We start from the raw sequence: 21,222 nt of genomic DNA on the forward strand, positions 1-21,222 counted from the left end.
GGGAGGTGGAAGCTGCAGTGAGCCAAGGTTGCACCATTGCACTCCAGCCTGGGCATCTAGGGCAAAACTCAGTCTCAAAAAAAAAAAAAAAAGAAAAGCAACAGACAATATGATCACTCTCTGCCGAGGACCGAGGCATCTCACCCAACCGTGGGGTGACCCTCTGCACCAGGACGCAGCTGGGGGCGGAGGCAGAGGGAACGGAGACAGCAGAGGGTAGAGGCTGACTGTCCGGAACCTCCCACGACCTGTGACCCAGGAAGTGCGGCTCCAGGCGTCGCGGGGACTCACTCACAAGCAGCGCAGCTGATGTGCAAACTCCGTGTCGGGGGTTTTCTCGAGGTCTGGGGTTGGGGGGTATCGGTGGCGCCAAGGTCAACACGAAGACAGACAGAGGTCACAATGCCTATTTATTCCTCACACGTCACGCCCTGCACCCCGGGTGGGCTCGGCACACGCCTCACCGCCGTGAGGGGCTGCAGGGCCGCGGCGGCCCCCGTTCCTACTGTTACCTACGACACACGGTACTGCGCCTACCTCACAGATGGCCAAGAGCCAGGGAGCCCCAGGACGCTCCGACTGACAACCCTGCAGCCGGGACCACGGCGCATGGGCTCGCCTGCCACCCCCAGGCCTCAGGAACCGAGACAGGCCCCCTGCTGTCCGGCTATCTGGCTGCTTTCCTGGTGGCTGTTTTAGGGCCAAGGTGGGTGGCACCTGAGGTACCCCGTGGCCTCCACCCAGAATAGGGGGGATAAGCTTCCTGGGGGGGGCCCTGGGTCCGTGAAACACCCAGGACAGAAGGACAGCAGGACAGGACAGACAGAAACGGCCCAGCTGCCTTCCCTGTGCCCAGGGCTAAGGCGGCCGGGACAGAAGGTCATGATGTCGCCCCTGGTTCTGTCGCAAGGACCAGAAAATGAGGGTGGGAGGAGGGAAAACGCATGTCTGTCAACACGCCCAACTGGAGAAGAGTCACAGAAACTGGTCCTAGGCACCCAGGACGGCTCCTGGGCTGCGGAGGCGGGGGGTGACCACAGCCGTCTCTGAGGTGTCTGCCACTAAAGAGTTCCTCATGCAAACACACATGACCCATGGCGTGCAGGCCGCGGCTGGCAGTGAGCTCCTCCGAGCAGGCACGGGGCCAGGGTGGCCGGGAGGTCGACTGGGAAAGCGGCTTCTCACGGACGGGAGAGTTCCTGCAGACACACCGCGGGATGGGGGGCGGGGGCTGTAAAAGGCTTTGGAAGCCACACGGCTGAACGTGAAACCGGTCGCTTCTCCGAGAGCGGCCCGGGAGTCCCCCAGGATTCTAGAAAACACTCAGGTGACTGAGCTTCCTGGGGGCTGGAAGGTAGGTCGCTGCTGGTCTGTGCTCAGCTTGCTGGCTCTCATTTCAAGAAGGGTTTGGGGGCTGTCAGGGAGTTACAAAAAGGGAGTGGAGGAGGACAGAGATAAAAGGGGAAAATCCATCTTGACATGCAGGTCCGAGGTCTCTCTCTTCCCCTTTCTCGGGCAGTCCAACAGGAGGAAACGGCAGACAACCAGAGGCTTCCAGTCAGCCAGGGAAGGACGCGATCACACCGGGAGCGGCTGGAGGGGGACAGACGTGAAGGCAGTCAGAGCGCAGGTGGGGACCAAGGCTGCACTGCGCACTCCAGGCAGCGGGAGAGGCCCAGAGTGGACGGCGCTTACCACCAGCAGCCGGGGGCCACAGCATATTTCAGTGAATGTCAGTGCCACAGCCGCGCCAGAAGCGTTCCAGACACTCAGGGCCACGTGTGGCTGGTGGCACAGAGAACACCGTCATGACCTAGAAGGGTCTACAGTGTGGTGGTACGTTGTGTATGAGGTTACATTGGTAAAAAATCCACCTCAACTATTAAAAAAAAAAAAAAAAAAAAAAAAAAAAAGGAAAGACTGGAAGAAAAGGCGGCCAAAATATTCATGTTGGTTGCTCTGGGTGAAAAGATTAAGGCTGGGCTGAATGCAGGGCTCACACTTGTAATCTCAGCACTTTGGGAGGCTGAGGCGGGAGGATTGCTTGAGCCCAGGAGTTGAGGCCACTGGGCAACATAATGAGATCCTATCTCTAAAGAAAATACAAAAATCAGCCAGGCGCAGCGGCGTGCGCCTGGAGCTCCAGCTACTGGGGAGGCTGAGGTGGGAACTTGAGCCCACGAGGTTGAGGCTGCAGTGAGATGTGACTGTACCACTGCCCTCCGGCCGGGGTGACAGAGCAGGATGTTCTCAAAAAAAAAAAAAAAAAAGATTAAGATCGTTCTTGCTGCTTTTTAACATTTTTGTCCTTTAAATTTGTCTACAGTAATTATGGTTTAAAAATGAAAGAGTGTGTATATGAGGAGGGGACGATGACAAAACGAAGAGGCTACGTCAGAGCAGAATGAAAACACTTCCTGGGGAGGCCCGGAGCCTCCCGCGCCCAGGGAGCCAGCGTCTGCTGGAGACGGACAGGACTGAACTCAGGGGCCCTGGGGAAGGAAACCAAGCCAGCCCAGACACCAGCCCCTTCCAAGGAGCCATGGCTCTCCCCTAATCCCCACCCAGACCCCAGACGCCAGCCCTTCCGGGAAGCCGTGGCTTCCCCCTAATCCACCCAGCCCCGATCCACAGATGGGAAACAGGAGTGGGGAGCAGGACTTGGCGGCCGCCTGGAAAGGGGCCCAATGCCCAGAGATGCCCCCGCCTGCCCCGGTGGTTCAGGGCGATCTTCTGAGCTGGATGCACCCAGGACTCCCCGTCCAGTGTCCAGACAGGCTCTGCAGCCCCCGGGCATCCACTCCTGCTGGCTGCCCTCACCGCTGGGCACTCACGCGGCGTCACTCCTGCTGGCCGCCCCCCAGCCCCTCGGCCCCGGGCACTCACGCGGCGTCACTCCTGCTGGTCATCGTTGCTGGCGCTGGGCGTCCGACTCCGGATCTGGCTCCTGAGCTGCTCTATCAACTCTGGGTTCTGCTGCTGCATCTGCTGCGCAAACTGCTGACCCCTGCGGGGAGGGCGCACGGGGCTCCGTCGGGGCCAGGAACCTGCCTGCTGCGTCCGTCCATCCCCAGCTGACCCCTCAGGCTCTCCGCCCCGAAGACAGGTCTGACCCCTCGCCAGAGGACGCCAGACCCTTCAGAGCAGGGGACGCAACACTTCCGCTCTCCTCCCTCCCTTCCACCCGCGCGCCCTGCCCGCCACCCATGTGCTGCTCGAAGCAGATGCACTCACGCCTGGATGAGGCTGGCCAGGTCGTTCTGCGAGGGGCTGGTGCCGGGAGTGCCCAAGGGGTTGTTGCCACCCGAAATCATGCCGGACATGCTGTAGGAGAGAGCACGTGACTCGCCGCCGGGACAGCCTGACCGCCATCCCCACCGCAGCCCCTCACAGTGGCCCGGGAGAGAATCCCTCTCAGCCCCTCACCGTCCCCCACAGGAGAGGATTCTCTCTCACCACCTGGCGGGCCTCCTGGGCCCAAACCCAGCCTGTGAGTTCACCCGCTTTCCCGGAACGCCCTTCCTTCTTTGGCCTAAAGACCATGGTTCTCAGCCAGGGGGTGATCCTGCCCCCAGAGGATCCCTGCAGTGGCAGCCGACATTTTCAACAGCCACGATCGGGTTACGCCAAGACAGCGGTGGCGCGGGGACTCCTGACATGCAGTGGGTGGAGGCTAGAGATGCTGTTAGTACCCTGCAGTGCCCAGGACAGCCCCGCTCCAGAAACTGGTCCAGCCCAAATGGCCACGGTGCTGTGGCCAGGAAACTATGCTTTTAGATTTGACCATGGGCCAGCCGCAGTGGCTCACACCTGTCATCCCTCTACTTTGGGAGGCCGAGGTGGGTGGATCACCTGAGGTCAGGAGTTCAAGACCAGCCTGGCCAACATGGTGAAACCCCGTCTCTACTAAAAATGCAAAAATTAGCCGGGCGTGGTGGCGGGTGCCTGTAATTCCAGCTACTTGGGAAGCTGAGACAGGAGACCCACTTGATCCCAGGAGGCAGAGGTTGCAATGAGCCAAGATTGTGCCACTGCACTCAAACCTGGGTGACAGAGTGAGACTCCGTTTCAAAAAAAAAAAAAAAAGATTTCACCATGAAAACAGGCGAGCAGTTCCCCAATAAGCACAGAGTTCACTGGGGAGTTACCACATGAGCCAGCAACTGCACTCAGAGGTTTATACACAAGAGAAATGAACAGGATTCCCACAGATGCTTGCACACCCATGCTCAAGCAGCACTGTTCACAACAGACAAAAGGCAGAAACAGCCCCAATGTCCACGGATAGACGTGTGGATCAGCACAGCGTGGTCCATCCGCACTGGAGTATTACTCAGCCACGAAAAGGAGCGAGGCCCTGACCCAGGCCTCAGCGCAGATGCACCTTGAGGACGTCACGCTCAGTGAGAGACGTCAGACACAAAAGACCACGCAGTGTGTGACCCTGTTTCTAGGAAATGTCCAGGACAGGCCCAGCCACAGAGACAGGAAGGGGATGTGTGGCTGTCAGGGGATGGGAGAGGGGTTGGGGAGTGACGGGTGATGGGGAAGGGGCTTCTTTCGGAGGTGACGAAGACGTGCTGGTGCTCCATGGTGGTGACAGCTGCCTGGCAGTGTGAATGTACGTAACACCATGAAGCTGTATACTTTAAAGGGGCTAGTTTTATGTCAGGTGCATTTTCCCACAATAGAAGGAAACGTAACCACAAGACGACGTGGAGGAGCCCGGTTGTCACTTACAGCTGCTGAATCTGGGGGTTGTTCATTAGGTTTGAAGCCTGAAGAACAGAACAAATTTGTCAGGAAGACAAAGCTCCAGGCACATCGCTCTCTTTCATCAGACACTTTCCCTCTTCACCAGCCTTGACCCCAGGCGCCAGCACGCCAGCGAACAGTAAGAGCCGGGCATTTGGTCTTCCGTACCCTTTTCCCTACATTCTCGTCCCCCCACCCACGAGCTGTGACCTCCACATTGTGACTTAAATCCTGTTTCGGGTTCCTGCTTTAGCAGCGTTCTCTCACTGGCTGCACGGTTTCACCGTGTGGATGCGTTTGGTTATTTTAGCTGCTGTGTCTACTTTAGCAGATTTGGTTTAGCAGATTTGGTTCCAGTTTTGCTCTATCAATCAATAGCACTGTGGCCGAGCACGGGGGCTCACGTCTGGAATCCCAGCACTTTGGGAGGCCGAGGCAGGCAGATCGCTTGAGGTCAGGAGTTCGAGACCAGCCTAACCAACATGGCGAAACCCCGTCTCTACTAAAAATACGAAATTAGCCGGGTGTGGTGGTGCGCACCTGTAATCCCAGCTACTAGGGGGGCTGAGGCAGGAAAATTGCCTGAACCTGGGAGGCGGAGCTTGCAGGGAGGCGGAGCTTGCAGCGAGCCGAGATCGTACCACTGCATTCCAGCCTGGGTGACAGAGCAAGACTCTGTCTCAAAAAAGAAGTAAAAATAAATAAATAAATAAATAGCACTGTACTGGGCACTTTCTCACGTTAACTTTCCACTTGGGATTATTCCTTTGGACCTGTTGAAAACAGGTGGCTCAGAGGTGTGGCAAACTCGCTGTGTAAAGGGCCAGTGTGTAAATACTCTTAGCCTTTCCAGACTTGGGGTGCCTGACCCAACTACTCAGCTCTGCCACTGTATCGTAAAAGCCACCACTGACACTAGAAGCATGAATGGGCACGGCTGTGTGTCAGTAAAACTTTATTGGTTAGGCACAGTGGCTCACACCTGTAATCCCAGCACTTTGGGGAGCCGAGGCAGGTGGATCACAAGGTCAGGAGTTCGAGACCAGCCTGGCTAACATGGTGAAACCCATTTCTACTAAAAAACACCAAAATTAGCTGGGCGTGGTGGTGGGCACCTGTAATCCCAGCTACTCAGGAGGGTGAGGCAGGAGAATCGCTTGAACCTGGGAGACGCAACAGAGTGAGACTCCATCTCAAAAAAAAAAAACTTTATTAACAAAACCCAGCTGCGGGCCTTATTCTGCCAACCTCAGATGTCTAAAGGGAAAAGGAGTCTGTGCCATGGCCAGGCTGAGAGGCCCCGTGGAGGGCTGGGGCCCACTCACCCTCCATCCCATGATGAGGGAGCACGCGTTCCCCTGGCAGCCTGGCCAGAGGCCAAGGGTTACAGTAAGAGGTGAGGCCTCTGCTGAATGGCACGGCCCAGGCAGGGCCCCTGGCGCGGCTGGGGCATTTTTCTGACGGCCAGTGAGGCTGAGGGCTTTTCTCCCCCCTAACAGCCTTAGGCAAGTCCCTGCACCCTGAGGCCGTGGGAGCCTGCAGAGTGGTCCCAGGGCACACAGACCTCCCAGGGAATGAACATGCGTGTGTGGGTGGGTGGCTCTCCAAGGATCTCAGTCAAGGAACCCCCTGCCAAAGTCTGTCCCTCTGGAAGAACGAGTGCCTGGGCATCGGGAGGTACACCTGTGCCCAGGGCGCCCGGCGCTCTGCTTCCCTTGCCTGAACCATGTCTGCTTCCCTTGCAGGCAGACACGGCTGTATTGTAATCAGTGTCTCTGCACTGCGAGGGGGAGCCCACGCCGGGGTGGGGCGGGGGTGCGATCTCCCCGGGCTATTCAGCCAGGAGAGCCAGGACGCAGTTTTCGGTGCTCACTACTGGTGCGTCTTGCTTGGGACATTAACATCGGGGACACCTTTGATCGTCAAAGCTGAGGGTGGGGGTGCTCCTGACATGGGGTGGGTGAGGCCAGGGACGCTGCCAGCGCCCCGCGGTGCCTGGGATGGCCCCACAGACAGGAACCATCTGGTCCCAGATGCCAGCAGTGCCGAGGCAAGAAAGCCCTGGCCAGCAGCGGTGACACAGAAGATGCAGGCCTGGGGCGTGGCACAGGTACCATGGACAGGGAGGAGGGGCGGGCCCTTACCATGCTCATGAAGCCGGGGTTGTTCAGCAGGCCGGCGATGTCGAAGCTGCCCACGCCTCCCGTCTGAGGATGAGAACAGCCCTGGTTAGTGCGGCCTGGACCAGAGGCCACGTTGAATAAGCTCCCTGGAACCCAGAAACAACGCCCCCCACAGGCTCAGACATTCTATCAAACTGCGGCCAGCGGGTGCTTTGAGGCAGGCAGCACGAAGCACAGCCCAACCGCCCAGGGAGGAACATTCTATCCTGTGTTTATCCCCCGCACAGCCCGACGCCCGGGGACACAGTCTCTCATCCCGTGTTTATCTCCCGCACAACTCCACAGGCCACAAAAACACAGTCTATTATCCTGTGTTTATTTCCTGTATTCTGCCACTTTGACACCTTGGGGCCTTGCTGGCCTGGCAGAGCCGCCCCCTCCTGGAGTAGCCAATTCCCAGAGACAGCAAATGACTCACCCCGAAACACACCTTTGAAATACAAACCAACCCGGAACCCACACCCTCAGCACCTGCCCCATCACCCCAGGGCCACGATCCACCTGCCCCACTCACCCCCAGGCCAGGAATCAGGCAACCAGTGGCAGCCCTCAGGCCTGGTCTAATGAGATGGCTCCAACCCTCCCACCCTAAGCCTCCTCACCCGGCCCCGCCGCAAAACCCACATCAAGCGTCCTGTCTGTGCCCGTCTCTCTGCCTCCCCTCGCAGGCCTGCAGCCGCCTACTGGTTCCAGGGGTCTGGGGCATGAACCTCCTCCTCATGACAGTCACTTCCACGCCTGTGCATCTCACCATCGACCGAAACAAACCCCGGACCGTCACGACACCCAGGTTAGGCCGAGAGCCGCTGGTGTGCCCGAGGCCCTGTCGCCGACCCGCACAGTCAGCTCCGCTCCGTGTTCTGGAGCCACTCGCCCCGCTGTACTCACGGGGCTGGGGGCCTCCCGCAGCTTCAGCTCCGCTATCTTGAGGTTGGACTTGTACGTCTCGTTGTCAGGGTCCAGCTCCAGGGCCTTCTTGTAGTAGGCCACAGCCTCCACGTGCTTGTTCAGGCTGGAGAGCGCCAGGCTGGAGGAGAGCACCAGGGATGGCCTGTTCCCGTCTGCCCAGCTCCAGGAGGCCCTGCCCAAGCCCTCGTCCCCAGTGGTCCCAGCAATCCCCAAACCGCCTCGGATGGCGGCACCCCCTGCCCACTGTCAGCTGGCTGGAGACAAACCTGACTTTCTAGGGGCCCAGGGGCGGGACCAAGGGAGACAGACATGAGAACACCGCTGCCGCACAAGAACTGGCGTCCCCATGGGGCCGCACACGAGGCCTCAAAGCCCAGAGCGGGCTGAGAGGAGGGAGCGGGCCGGCTCAGGGTCACAGGAAACGCGTGGATGTGGTCTTGGCCCCGCTTTCTGGCACAGGGCATCGAGGACCCTGGGAACTCAATGACAGACGTGTCTCCTGTCGTCCACAAGCAGCCCCTGACCCCCACCTGAGTCTTCACTACTGAGATGACTTGGGGCCCCTAGAGAGCCCAGAAGGAGGCAGGTCCTAGGGAGACTGGGCAGGTGAACAGGATCCTCCCCAGCCTCCGGGGAGACCCAGTCCCACGAACTTTGAGCAAGGGCGTTCACAGAAGCAGGCGAATGAACTGCTTCTCATGCTGGGAGGGTGGCACCAGCGGCACGGGGCACAGGCTCCTGCCCCGGGGACCCTCCTGGCCTCGCCCTCAGACCCCTCCTGTGTCCTTCATCATAAACCAGGTGCTTCCCTGAGCTCTGTGAGCCGCCCCAGCAAACAACGGAGCCCGAGTAGGGGCCACGGGAACCCCAGTGGACAGCCAGTCGGGAGAAGCAAGGGGCCCGGGGATCTCCGAGTGGCACGTGATGCAGGGCGTCTGTGGGGCTGAGCCTGCGACCTGTAGGGGCTACGTTGGCTCCGAACGGCTAGTGTCAGAGCTGAACTGAACTGTGGGGGGAGAATCGGTTGTGGGTGGGGGAAAAAGCCACACAAGACAGGAAGCAGGAGCAGGAGAGGAGGAGCCCCGAGAGACTGGAAAGATGCGACAGGCACTCACCCCATCCTGCCGTAGGCCTTGCTGTAGGCGGGGTCGATGCAGATGGCCCGCTCACAGTCCTGCACCGCGCCTGCATAGTTGCCGAGTTTGCTGTAGGCCGCAGCTCTGGGGAAGAAAGGCAGGGCAGGTCCCTCACTGGCGGCTCTGAGCCCAGCAGGCAGCCCTGGAGGGGAGCCTGAGAGCTGCGTTCCTCTTCCGCTTCCTGGAGGAACGGCCTCAGGTTCCCCCTCTGTAAAATAGGGCTGACGGCGAAAGCTGAGAGGTGCAGCCACTGAGATGCTCTTAGACAGATGCGCGCTCAAGGCACCAACAACCACTTGGGACTGCGACTCTGAATTTTATTTGCAAAAACTGTTCCAATCCATGGCTGCACAAGAGCAATGAGTGTGGGAACTTACACCCAAGTTTCGTTGACAAATTATTTACGTATCAGTAAAAAAAGAACTCAGGGCCGGGCGCGGTGGCTCAATCCTGTAATCCCAGCACTTTGGGAGGCCGAGACGGGCGGATCACGAGGTCAGGAGATCGAGACCATCCTGGCTAACACGGTGAAACCCCGTCTCTACTAAAAATACAAAAAACTAGCCGGGCGAGGTGGCGGGCGCCTGTAGTCCCAGCTACTCCGGAGGCTGAGGCAGGACAATGGCGTAAACCCGGGAGGCGGAGCTTGCAGTGAGCTGAGATCCGGCCACTGCACTCCAGCCCGGGCTACAGAGCGAGACTCCGTCTCAAAAAAAAAAAAAAAAAAAAAAGAACTCAGACCAATGTCAAAGCTCAAAGCTCTTGGCTTACAGCATCTGAATCGTCTTCACCATTTTCGTGTTTAGTGTTTCTCTTTACGACTTTTTCAAAGTACGGAGAAGCGTAAGTGGAGAATAAACTACCCCGTGACAAGCGGCCAGGGACCCTGCACTCCCTCTGCAACTGTTCTGCAAGCCTGAAGCAGATCCTAGACCACACGTTCGAAAAAACCTCAACCCTCCACATACCGGATTATTTTCTTGGCTTGACATCCACGTGGAACGCCGTGACACCTGATTTTGTATGTATGTGTGTATGTACGTACGTATGTATGTATGTATGTACGTATGTATTTATTTTTGAAACAGGGTTTTGCTCTGCTGCCCAGGCTGGAGTGCAGTGACACGATCTCAGCTCACTGCAAGCTCCGCTTCCCGGGTTCAAGTGATTCTCCTGCCTCAGTCTCCCAGTTAGCTGGGATTACAGGCGTGCGCCACCACGTCCAGCTAATTTTTTTTTTTTCGGGTTTTTTTGGAGACAGAGTCTCCAGGGTGGAGTGCAGTGGCGCGATCTTGGCTCACTGCAACCTCTGCCTCCTAGGTTCAAGTCATTCTCATACCTCAGCCTCTCAAGTAGCTGGGATTACAGGTGTACACCACCACGCCCGGCTAATTTTGTATTTTTAATAAAGACATGGTTTCACCATGTTGGACAGGCTGGTCTCAAACTCTCGATCTCAAGTAATCCACCCGCCTCGGCCTCCCAAAGTGCTGGGATTACAGGCGTGAGCCACCGTGCCCGGCCCCCAGACTAGTTTTTACGTTTTCTGTGGAGACAGGGGTCTTGATATGTTGCCCAGGCTGGTCCCCAACTCCCAGCCTCAAGTGATCTTCCCCCCGTGGCCTCCCAGAGTGCTGGGCGAGCCACCTGATTTTAACGTCAGCGTCAACTCTCCCTGACCCCCTTGCTGGCCGCCTGATGCTTGCTCTGGGTCTGGGACCGCCGGTGAACGGATCCCTTATCTAGAGCGCAGAGGCCTCTCCCATCTCAGGCCCCTGCCAAGCATCCCGGAGGACGCCCCGCACACGGCCGCCCCCGCCCTGGGCAGGCCCCGAGCTGGCACCTGTTGCAGAAATAGACGGCGTTGGCTGGGTTGAGCTCGATGGCTTTTCCGTAGAAATGCACGGCAGCTTCGAAGTTTTCCACTTTCATCTGCTCGTTTCCTACAGGGAGAGGGGGAAACACTGGCCCGGGCGTCCAAACAGACCCGCGGGGGCTCTCGGCCTCACACTGGGTTCTTCGGGGCACCTAGGGCTCAACACAGCCGTGGGCAGGAGGCGTCTGCATCTGTGGGGGGTTCACTAATCACAAACGGTCATCTCTACACCCACTAAGGGGGATGGAGGTGGGGCCGGCAGGGCCCGGCCTGGCGATGGATAGTGGCTCTCGCTGCCTGGATGGTGACCCCAGGGAACAGAACTGTTAATACAGCCCATCGGCCCAGGGATCGAAACTGTCCCTTTCGCCATTTCTTTTGGAAAGAGCCCAAGCGGAGGCCTGGATTTTAGAAAACTCCTGATACCTTCTAATTTCATAGCAATGTGGCTTCTATCTAAGGCATGGGTCCCAGCTGGCAGGAGAGTAAAAAGCCCGGCTGCTATCCTAGAACCAACTGAGAGCTCTGAAGACAGAAACCCGCTCCCACCCCCGAGATCCCAATTCAGGAGGGTGTTGGGGGAAGACTGGTACCAGCGTGTTTCCTTAAACAGTTTTACTGAGATATAATTTACAGGCCACAAAGCTTATGCTTTAAAAATATAAGGCCAGGCGCGGTGGCTCGTGCCTATACTCCCAGCACTTTGGGAGGCCGAGGCACGTGGATCGTGAGATCAGGAGATCGAGACCATCCTGGCCAACACGGTGAAACCCGTCTCTACTAAAAATAGAAAAATTAGCCAGGCGTGGTGGCGCGCGTCTGTAGTCCCAGCTACTCGGGAGGCTGAGGCAGGAGAATCACTTGAACCAGAGAGTCAGAGGTTGCGGTGAGCCAAGATTGCACCACTGCACTCCAGCCTGGGCAACAGAGAGACACTCGGTCTCAAAAAGAAAGAAAGAAAGAAATGGGGGCCGGGCGCGGTGGCTCAAGCCTGTAATCCCAGCACTTTGGGAGGCCGAGACGGGCGGATCACGAGGTCAGGAGATCAAGACCATCCTGGCTAACACGGTGAAACCCCGTCTCTACTAAAAAATACAAAAAACTAGCCGGGCGAGGTGGCGGGCGCCTGTAGTCCCAGCTACTCGGGAGGCTGAGGCAGGAGAATGGCGTGAACCCAGGAGGCGGAGCTTGCAGTGAGCCGAGATCCGGCCACTGCACTCCAGCCTGGGCGACAGAGCAAGACTCCGTCTCAAAAAAAAAAAAAAAAAAAAAAAAAAAGAAAGAAAGAAATGGGATCACACGCTGTGTGTCCTTTTGTGTCTGGCGTCTCTCCCTGAGCGTGATGTCCTCATGGTGCATCTGCACTGGGGCCTGGGTCAGAGCCTCACCCATCCACATTCCACTGTGTGGACGGGCCACACTGCACTGACTATTTATTGTGGACTAGCATTTAAGCTGTTTTTGCTTCTTTTTATTTTTTTTTAATATTTCTTTTTTTTTTTTTGAGATGGAGTTTCACTCTTGTCACCCAGGCTGGAGTGCAATGGCGCCATCTGGACTCACAGCAACCTCCGCCTCCCAGGTTCAAGCGACTCTCTTGCCTCGGCCTCCTAAGTAGTTGGGATTACAAGTGCCCGCCACTGCGCCTGGCTAATTTTTTTGCATTTTTAGTAGAGACGGGGTTTCGCCATGTTGGCCAGGCTAGTCTTGAACTTCTGACTTTGTGATCCACCCGCCTCGGCCTCCCAAAGTGCTGGGATTCCAGGCATGAGCCACCACGCCCAGCCTGTTCTCGCTTTTTGACTCTTGTGAATACAGCTGCTGTGAGCATTTGTGTCTGGGTTTTTGGTGGACATGTGTCCAACTCTCTTGGGCACATATTTAGTATCTGGGGTGGAACCGCCGGGCCTCATGGAAGCTGTGTAACCTTCGGGGGCCACGAGCCAGTCTTCCGCAGGGGCCGCTCCCCTGACATCCCCACCAGCTGTGCCGTGCCTGAAGGTCAAGTTTCTTTGCACCTGTGCCCTCGCCAGTCCCCCTCCTGTCCCCGTCCCCACAAGCCAGCGTGCTGGTCATCAGGGCACTTCCTTCAGCTCCCTGGGCTCCAGGGACCAGCCGGCCTCTGTGAGGGTCCCACAGCCCCAGAGTCCAGGTGGGGCAAGGCATCTGTGGGGGGCGGAGGGTCCTCTCTTACCTTCGGTTTTGAGGCGCTCTGCCTCTGCTGAGTCCTCCTCAGAAGGTGGGGTTCGCGCAGGGCTCCTCAGGTCCTGCGGCACCTCCTGGACCCGAAGGCAAAGGTGGTTCGCTGTCGTCTCCTCCCAAGCCGGCACCCTCCAGCCTCAGCTTCCCTCAGGACCCCAGAGAGGGCCGCCAAGCCCCGAGGGACTCGGGGGCTCTGTAGGGGGCTCCTGGCCCCCATCATGTGGCCCTGGGCAAGTGACCGCAGCACTGTGCGTCTCAGGACCCGCCAAAAGGGGAAGGAGGGCCGAGTGCCCCTGCAGCCATGTCCCCTGCCCAGGAGAGGATGTGGGCAGAGTGCCTGGGGGACGATGCAAGCTGGGCTCCCGGGGTCCCCAGCGCTGCCTGCTGCTGCTGTTCTTATTTTGGGGGCGGTGGCTGGGGAACCCTCGAGGCTCACCTTGCCCGTGGCAGCCGCTTCAAATATCTCTGGCAGAGTCTGAGGGAGAGCGAGATCGCTGTCTTCCACCGTCACTCCAAATGCAGTCTCCAGGCACTGGATGGCGACTGGAAGTGGGGACAGAGGTGGTCCCACTTGTTGCACGCAGTCCCGAGCTTACGTTTTCGGGTCTAGAGGGTGGGGGTGGTGCTCACGATTCCCCAAGTGTGTTCGTTCCCAAGGACCCTGGAACACGGGGGCCGCCGCCTGTGCTCTGGGCTGGGACAGCGGACCCTCCTCCTTCCCAAAAAGAAAAGCCTGACAGCGACATCCTGTGCACCTGACAGCAGGGGAGGCCGTGGGCAGAGTGGGGCCCAGGTGGTGACCTCAGGCCTCTGTGGGGTCCCAATGCTGGGGCTGCCCGGCTGCGGCGTGGTGGGGGCTCCGCCCCAGCAGCAGGGCCACGTCGGGGGTGAGGTGCCCCAGATGCTGCTGCACCTCCAAGGGCGCCTGGCCTGAGTCAGGCGCTTGAAGCCAGCCCCCAGTGAAGTCCTGTGTGACTGGGTTTGTACGAGGGCAGGACCATTGATAGCAGGACAGGAAACAGCCACAGGCCCGTCTCTCCGCTGGCCCACCCAACAGACTCAGCACCCAGGGGGCCCTCCCACCAAGCCAGACAACACTAGCCCTGGCCTCCTCCTTGTGTGGACCCGGGGTCCTAACCCAGGTCAGAAGTGGGGGTCGGCCACTTCCTGCCCAGCACTGTGTCCCGGATCCCAGGCACATCCCTACAGCTGCCAGTGGGCGTCCATGCTACGGAGGCCTGGCAGGCCCAGAGACACAGGTGAGCGAGGCACAGGTGGGGAAGGAGGACCTAGAGCAGAACCTGCCGGCCACACGAGAGTGCCTCCCCGAGCCTTCCTTTCCCTCCGAGCCTCGGATCCAGCTGTCGCAGAAGTGCGAGCAAGGCCAGACAGGAGACCACGGCGCCTGGGGCCTGGACAGGCCATGCAGGACGCCAACGGGTCTGCGACTCGGGGGTGGGGCCAGCACTAGGAGAGCTGTTTTCTCGTGACCGATGGCGACACACTGGGTGCTGAGAACATTCTGGAACCACACCTTGGTGGAAGACGGGGAGATGGAAAAAGGCCACCGGAAGACAGCTCAGCCTGAAGGCAGTAAGTGGTGGTGGCACGATGCAGTGGCAGGCGGGAGGGCTCAGCTCGGCCCTGGCTCCCGTGGGTGGGGGCTGTGTGGCCCTGGGCAGGCCCCGGCCCTCTCTGGGCTCAGCTTCCTCCCCCAAGAAGCCAGGTGGGGGACCAGGCGTCTACACACCAGGCATCTACACCAGGCGACTGTGCCGGCCACTGCCCAGGAAGGGAGGGGGAGGTGGCGGGCACCCACCTACCTTCCAAGCTCTCTTGCGCGTCGGACGAGAGGCCCCCGTGCCGGAGCTGATCGTGCAGGAACTGGATGATGGCGTAGGCCAGGCGCTTCTTGTTGTCCATCTTGAGCCCAGAAGAGGTAATACCTGGGGGTGCAGGAGAAACCCCCATCAGGACCCCTCACACTCCCCACTCCGGGTGCCCCAGGCCTGCCCCTAACTCACTGGGCCTCACTTTAAGGGTGCTGGCTGATCTCAGCTCCAGGGCGGCCAAGGTAGAAAGGCCTTCACACGCCCATTTCACAGACGGTGACCGGAGGCCCGGAGTTCACCAATCCGGCCACGCGCACGGCCAGAAAGTGTGAGGCCAGCGGGCAAGCAGGGGCTGCCCTAGAGAACCCGCCTGCTCCCAGGGCCTCCTGAGCGCTCCGAGGGTGGTACTGAGGCCCACGGACGTCCCCTCCGCCGCTGCTTCTGGCATGAGGTGGGTGGGGCCAGGGATGCCGCCCAGCACCCTGCAGTGCTCAGGACGCTCCAGTCCAGAGAACGATCCAGCCCCAATGTCCACGGTGCTGAGAGGGAGAGTCCTTGTCCTGAGCCAGAGCCTCTGCCCCTTTCCTCAATTTACCTCTTCTGTGGCGTGTCAGCAAGCATTTCTCAAAACCCAACGGGGCTGGGGGCCTGCCCTGGCATCACTGCTTCACAGGACTTGCAGGACTCCCCCCCAGGGACTTCTTGGGGACCCGTCTCATTCCTGCTCGGAGTCCTGCCCACCTCGTTCCACCTCAGAACCCCGTCTGGTTCCCCAGGAGACCCATCTCGTTCCTCCTCAGACACCGGTCTCGTTTCCCCTCCAACACCCGCCTGGTCCCCCCCCGACACCTGCCTGGTCCCCCCTCGGACACCCGCCTGGTCCCCCCCCGACACCTGCCTGGTCCCCCCCCGGACACCCTCCTGGTCCCCCCTCGGACACCCGCCTGGTCCCCCCCCCGACACCCGCCTGGTCCCCCCTCGGACACCCGCCTGGCCCCCCCCCGGACACCCGCCTGGTCCCCCCCCGGACACCCGCCTGGTCCCCCCTCGGACACCCGCCTGGTCCCCCCCCGACACCCACCTGGTCCCCCCCCCGACACCCTCCTGGTCCTGCCTCAGACACCCGCCTGGTCCCCCCTCAGACACCGCCTGGTCCCCCCCCCCAACACCCGCCTGGTCCCCCCTCGGACACCCGCCTGGTCCCCCCCCCGACACCCTCCTGGTCCCGCCTCAGACACCCGCCTGGTCCCCCCTCGGACACTGCCTGGTACCCCCCCGGACACCCTCCTGGTCCCCCCTCGGACACCCGCCTGGTCCCGCCTCGGACACCTGCCTGGTCCCCCCTCGGACACCCGCCTGGTCCCCCCTCGGACACCCGCCTGGTCCCCCCTCGAACACCGCCTGGTCCCCCCCCGACACCCGCCTGGTCCCGCCTCGGACACCCGCCTGGTCCCCCCTCGGACACCCGCCTGGTCCCCCCTCGGACACCCCTCGACACCCGCCTGGTCCCCCCCGACACCCTGTCTTGTTCCTCACTCCCAGGACTTGACAGCTGCTTCTGCTTATGTCTGTGGTCCCTGCAGTTTCCTGCCAAAGCTCTAAAGGGCGCCAGATGGTGACATCGGGGGAGGCTGCTCTGGAATCTGGAGCTGCAGTCTACGGACAGGTCTTTTTTTAGTACAAGACCTTTCACGCAGGTTTCCTGGGCGCCTGGGCCAACTTGGAGGGGCCTTGGCCGCAGTGACCTTCATGGCGCTGAGCAGGAAGTCCCGCCACGAGCTGCGTGAGCTTCCCCCGGGGCAGGCTGGCCGGCTGCCTTGTGCCACCACCTCGGGCAGGCTCGGCCTCACCGTGCCTCCATTTACCCCGCAGGCCAGCCACGGTGACTCTAAACGTTTGGATGCAACAAGCTGTGCAGAGAAGCAGCCACCACCGCTGGAGCAGCCAAGTTCTGGGCTGAACAGTGGTCCCCTAGTCACGTCCTCCTGGGACCGAGCACGGGACCTTGTTTGTGTCCTTGCAGATGGAAGCAAGTGGAGATGAGGTTGCTGTGGTGGCCCTAATGCAGGGACTGGACACGGCCGCACGGAGACGGCCACGTGCAGATAGAGACAGAGGCTGAGGCGACGTGGTTACGTGAAGAAAGGCGGGGCTCGCCGGCCCCCAGCAGCTGGAAGAGGCAGGACGGAGCCTCCCTCGGGGCCTTCAGAGGGAACGTGGCCCGGCCCGCACCTTCATCTCAGACTTCTGGCCTCCAGAGCTGCGAGGGAAATCAATCTTGGTTGTTATAAGCCAGCCGGGTTGTGAGGGAGAGGCCAGGCGGTTTGGGTCCCGGATCGTGGCCTGCAAAGCCTGTGAGCTCGGACGGGTTGTTCAGCCTGAGCCTCCGCCTCCATGTCTGTAAAATGGGGAGCCCCACTGTGGCTGCTGTCAGGGGTCAGGGCAAAAAATAACCCGGAAGCTGTCAGCCCAGCGCTTGGCACCCTGTGATGTCTGTTGTTAATAACATGATTCTGCCGGGCGCGGTGGCTCATGCCTGTGATCCCAACACTTTGGGAGGCCGAGGCGGGTGGATCCCGAGGTCAGGAGATCGAGACCATCCTGGCTCACACGGTGAAACCCCACCTCTACTAAAAATACAAAAATTAGCTGGGCATGGTGGCACATGCCCTGTAATCCCAGCTACTCGGGAGGCTGAGGCAGGAGAATCACTTGAATCAGGGAGTTGGAGGTTGCAGTGAGCCGAGATCGCGCCACTGCACTGCAGCCTGGCAACAGAGTGAGACTCCGTATAAAAAAAAAAAAAAAAAAAAAGAAAAGAAATCACGACTCCTCGCGGTGAGTCTCGTGGCATAGACCTCGGTTGGCTGTTTTTGGTGGTGTGACCTACGGGAAGCGACTTAACTCTGCTGAGCCTCAGTTTCCTCCTCTGTCCCCCATGGATGGCGACAGCACCTCCCCACCACGGGCGCGTGTGGGGATCAGGGGTGCGTGTGGGGAGGGCGTGGGGAGGGGTGCACAATGCTGAGTGAACACCCCCACACAGGCAGGCACGTGGACGGGTGCCCGTGCACCCACTGTGTCCAGATCAACACAGGCTGAGGCTATTCCAGAAATGCTGCCCGGCTGCAGTTTCACTGGGAGCTTCACTGGGAGCATTTGGAGAACCTGCTCTGAGGCCGGAAGCAGGCATGGAGAGGGGCTGCTGTGGTGCTGGTGCGTGGAGGGGCAGCCCTTGGGGAGGCCCTGGGCGTGGGATGGGACCCCCATCCTCTGCACTCCCGCTGCGGGAGGGGACCCCCATCCTCTGTTCTTGCGATGAGGTTCCCTTAGCCGGGCCTCCCTCCTCCACCTGCTCCTTCCAGGCTGGGCTGGGCGGCCGCCTTCCCTGGAATCCACTCCTTGTGAGGGCCTCTGGTGTCTCCAAGCGGCTGGGTCTTCCCTGCCTGTGTCCCTCGCTGGCCAACACACAGGGTGGCGGGGCTGTGTGCCACCGGCCTTCCTCCTGGGGCCTGGCCCAGCCTGTGCGTAGTGGACTGTATTTTTAGCTGTGCTCTGTGTGCCAAGACGCATGAGGCAAGGGAGAGGCAGGCCTGAGGCCTCCGGAGCAGGGGAACCGCCGTGAGGAGAAGCACAGGTTTGAGATCAGACACTGGGATTCAGGTTGGGTCAGACAGGGCCTGGCCGAGAGGCCACCAGCCTCGGGATGGACAAGGAAGCGCCGGGCCTGAAGGAATCTTGCACGGTGACGGCTGCCTCTGGATAATTTCTTTTTTTTTTTTTTTTTTGAGACGGAGTCTCGCTCTGTGGCCCAGGCTGGAGTGCAGTGGCCGGATCTCAGCTCACTGCAAGCTCCGCCTCCCGGGTTTACGCCATTCTCCTGCCTCAGCCTCCCGAGTAGCTGGGACTACAGGCGCCCGCCACCTCGCCCGGCTAGTTTTTTGTATTTTTAGTAGAGACGGGGTTTCACCGGGTTAGCCAGGATGGTCTCGATCTCCTGACCTCGTGATCCACCCGTCTCGGCCTCCCAAAGTGCTGGGATTACAGGCGTGAGCCACCGCGCCCGGCCGATAATTTCTTATTCTTCTCTGCTCTCTGAAAAGTGACTAAAGCCACAAACGCCTACAAGGAAACTCTGACCCAGCACCCAGGAGGCCGCAGCTCCTCCTTCTGAGCCGGCACAGCATGAGAACAGCACAGCTGGGGTCTGCCGCCAAGTCCCACTCCCCAGCCGGGCCCCAGGGACCCTCTGCGCACAGCTGCGCTGACAAGCGGCTCCAGGAGCTGAATACTGTCACGCGCTGCACCGTGTCCCCCAGATCCAGACACTGAAGTCCGAACTGCCAGAACCTCGGAACGTGGCCTCACCTGGAAATACGATCTTGGCAGACAGAATTCGGTAAGATGGCCTCATACCAGAGTACGGCCCGTCCCAAGAGCAGTAACTAACGTTCTTATAAAAAGGGGACGTTTGGATGCAGACACACACACGGGGGGAACACTGTGTGGATGTGAAGGCAGAGACGGGGTGACGCGGCCACACGGCAGGGACTCCGAGGGCAGAGACGGGGTGACGCGGCCACACGGCAGGGACTCCGAGGGCAGAGACGGGGTGACGCGGCCACACGGCAGGGACTCCGAGGGCGGAGACGGGGTGACGCGGCCACACGGCAGGGACTCCGAGGGCAGAGACGGGGTGACGCGGCCACACGGCAGGGACACCAGATCACCCTCACACCCTCACAAGGAACGAGCCCCGTCGGCACCCTGATCATGGACTTCTGGCCTCCAGGACCGAGAGACGATGAACTCTGTTGCAGCTGCCTGGTCTACGGCACTCTGTCACGGCGGCCCCAGCAAACTGACGCTATCGCCTGGGGAGCAGGCGTCTCAGAACGCACCTCTGTCCTCAGGACGACTCCAGCAAGTGGGTCAGCCCTGTCTCCAGATGAACCGAGGCGGGTTGGGCAGGGGGGCGTGGTCTTGTGCCCAGGGTCCTGTCGTCACTCGGAAGGGAACAGTGAAGGGTGTTGAACGGTGAAGGGTGTCACTTGGAAGGGAACGGTGAAGGGACACAGTGGGAGGGAGCGGCTGCATGTTGCTCACTGTGCTGGAGTCCCAGAAGCCAGCTGCCCAAGGGGCAGCTTCTTTTGTAAGAAAACGACGCTTCCTATCACTTCTATGCAAACGTCCATTTTAATTTAAATTTAAGTGCACAGATGTCTGACGGCCCAAGACACATAGGTTAACACGCGTGCAACATACACAGAGGCCTTCATCCCCGTGTAGACAGGATCAGAGGCAGGGCACCAAAAGCTTTAAAAACCACGCAGATGACCTGTCTGAGCACTTCGCAGACCTAGAACGTCAACTGTGTAAAATATCTGCTCATGAACATTGGCAAAGAGGGGAGGGGCGCCGCCAGAGAATTTGATTTTTCTTTAACAGATGAGATCTCACCACGTTGCCCAGGCTGATCTCAAACTCCTGGCCTCAAGCAATCCTCCTGCCTTGGCCTCCCAAAGTGCTGGGATCCCAGGTGTGAGCCACCACACCCGGCCTCCTCCAGGAGGCAAATGCTGAGGAAACCCGTGGATTCTACTGACCCACTGGATTTTGCAGAAGCTGTGTGTGTGCGCATGTGTGTGCGTGCATCTCTCTCCAGATTCTGTCTCTCCCCCTGATCGGTGGTTCTCGATGGATCGTGCGTGCATCTCTCTCCAGATTCTGTCTCTCCCCCGATCGGTGGTTCTCGATGGATCGTGCGTGCATCTCTCTCCAGATTCTGTCTCTCCCCCTGATCGGTGGTTCTCGATGGATCGTGCGTGCGTCTCTCTCCAGATTCTGTCTCTCCCCCGATCGGTGGTTCTCGATGGATCGTGCGTGCGTCTCTCTCCAGATTCTGTCTCTCCCCCTGATCGGTGGTTCTCGATGGATCGTGCGTGCGTCTCTCTCCAGATTCTGTCTCTCCCCCGATCGGTGGTTCTCGATGGATCGTGCGTGCGTCTCTCTCCAGATTCTGTCTCTCCCCCGATCGGTGGTTCTCGATGGATCGTGCGTGCGTCTCTCTCCAGATTCTGTCTCTCCCCCTGATCGGTGGTTCTCGATGGATCGTGCGTGCGTCTCTCTCCAGATTCTGTCTCTCCCCCTGATCGGTGGTTCTCGATGGATCGTGCGTGCGTCTCTCTCCAGATTCTGTCTCTCCCCCTGATCGGTGGTTCTCGATGGATCGTGCGTGCGTCTCTCTCCAGATTCTGTCTCTCCCCCTGATCGGTGGTTCTCGATGGATCGTGCGTGCGTCTCTCTCCAGATTCTGTCTCTCCCCCTGA

General features: G+C 59.7%; 1 protein-coding gene across 4 annotated transcripts in view; it reads right to left on the minus strand.

Annotated features, from left to right (window-relative positions):
* Positions 1-393: 393 nt before the first annotated feature.
* The window catches only part of LOC105485737 (small glutamine rich tetratricopeptide repeat co-chaperone alpha), a 29,325-nt gene continuing 8,496 nt past the window's right edge, over positions 394-21,222 (minus strand). The window contains exons 2-14 of one of the 4 annotated variants that reach the window (XM_071087260.1): positions 16,430-17,153; positions 15,096-15,432; positions 14,885-15,007; positions 13,498-13,604; positions 13,054-13,138; positions 10,827-10,926; positions 8,963-9,067; positions 7,827-7,965; positions 6,900-6,962; positions 4,741-4,778; positions 3,235-3,324; positions 2,887-3,007; positions 394-1,593 (exon numbers count right to left, since the gene is read on the minus strand). In XM_071087260.1, coding sequence (XP_070943361.1) covers positions 2,893-3,007; positions 3,235-3,324; positions 4,741-4,778; positions 6,900-6,962; positions 7,827-7,965; positions 8,963-9,067; positions 10,827-10,926; positions 13,054-13,138; positions 13,498-13,604; positions 14,885-14,984 — 942 coding nt within the window. In that variant the 5' untranslated portion in view covers positions 14,985-15,007; positions 15,096-15,432; positions 16,430-17,153 and the 3' untranslated portion in view covers positions 394-1,593; positions 2,887-2,892. Of the gene's footprint in view, positions 1,594-2,834; positions 3,008-3,234; positions 3,325-4,740; positions 4,779-6,899; positions 6,963-7,826; positions 7,966-8,962; positions 9,068-10,826; positions 10,927-13,053; positions 13,139-13,497; positions 13,605-14,884; positions 15,008-15,095; positions 15,433-16,429; positions 17,154-21,222 lie in introns of all 4 variants that reach the window. The other 3 variants (XM_071087261.1, XR_011617727.1, XM_071087259.1) reach the window with 3 other exon arrangements.

This window comes from Macaca nemestrina, chromosome 20 (genome assembly GCF_043159975.1).
Source record: "Macaca nemestrina isolate mMacNem1 chromosome 20, mMacNem.hap1, whole genome shotgun sequence".
Taxonomy (NCBI): Eukaryota; Metazoa; Chordata; class Mammalia; order Primates; family Cercopithecidae; genus Macaca; species Macaca nemestrina.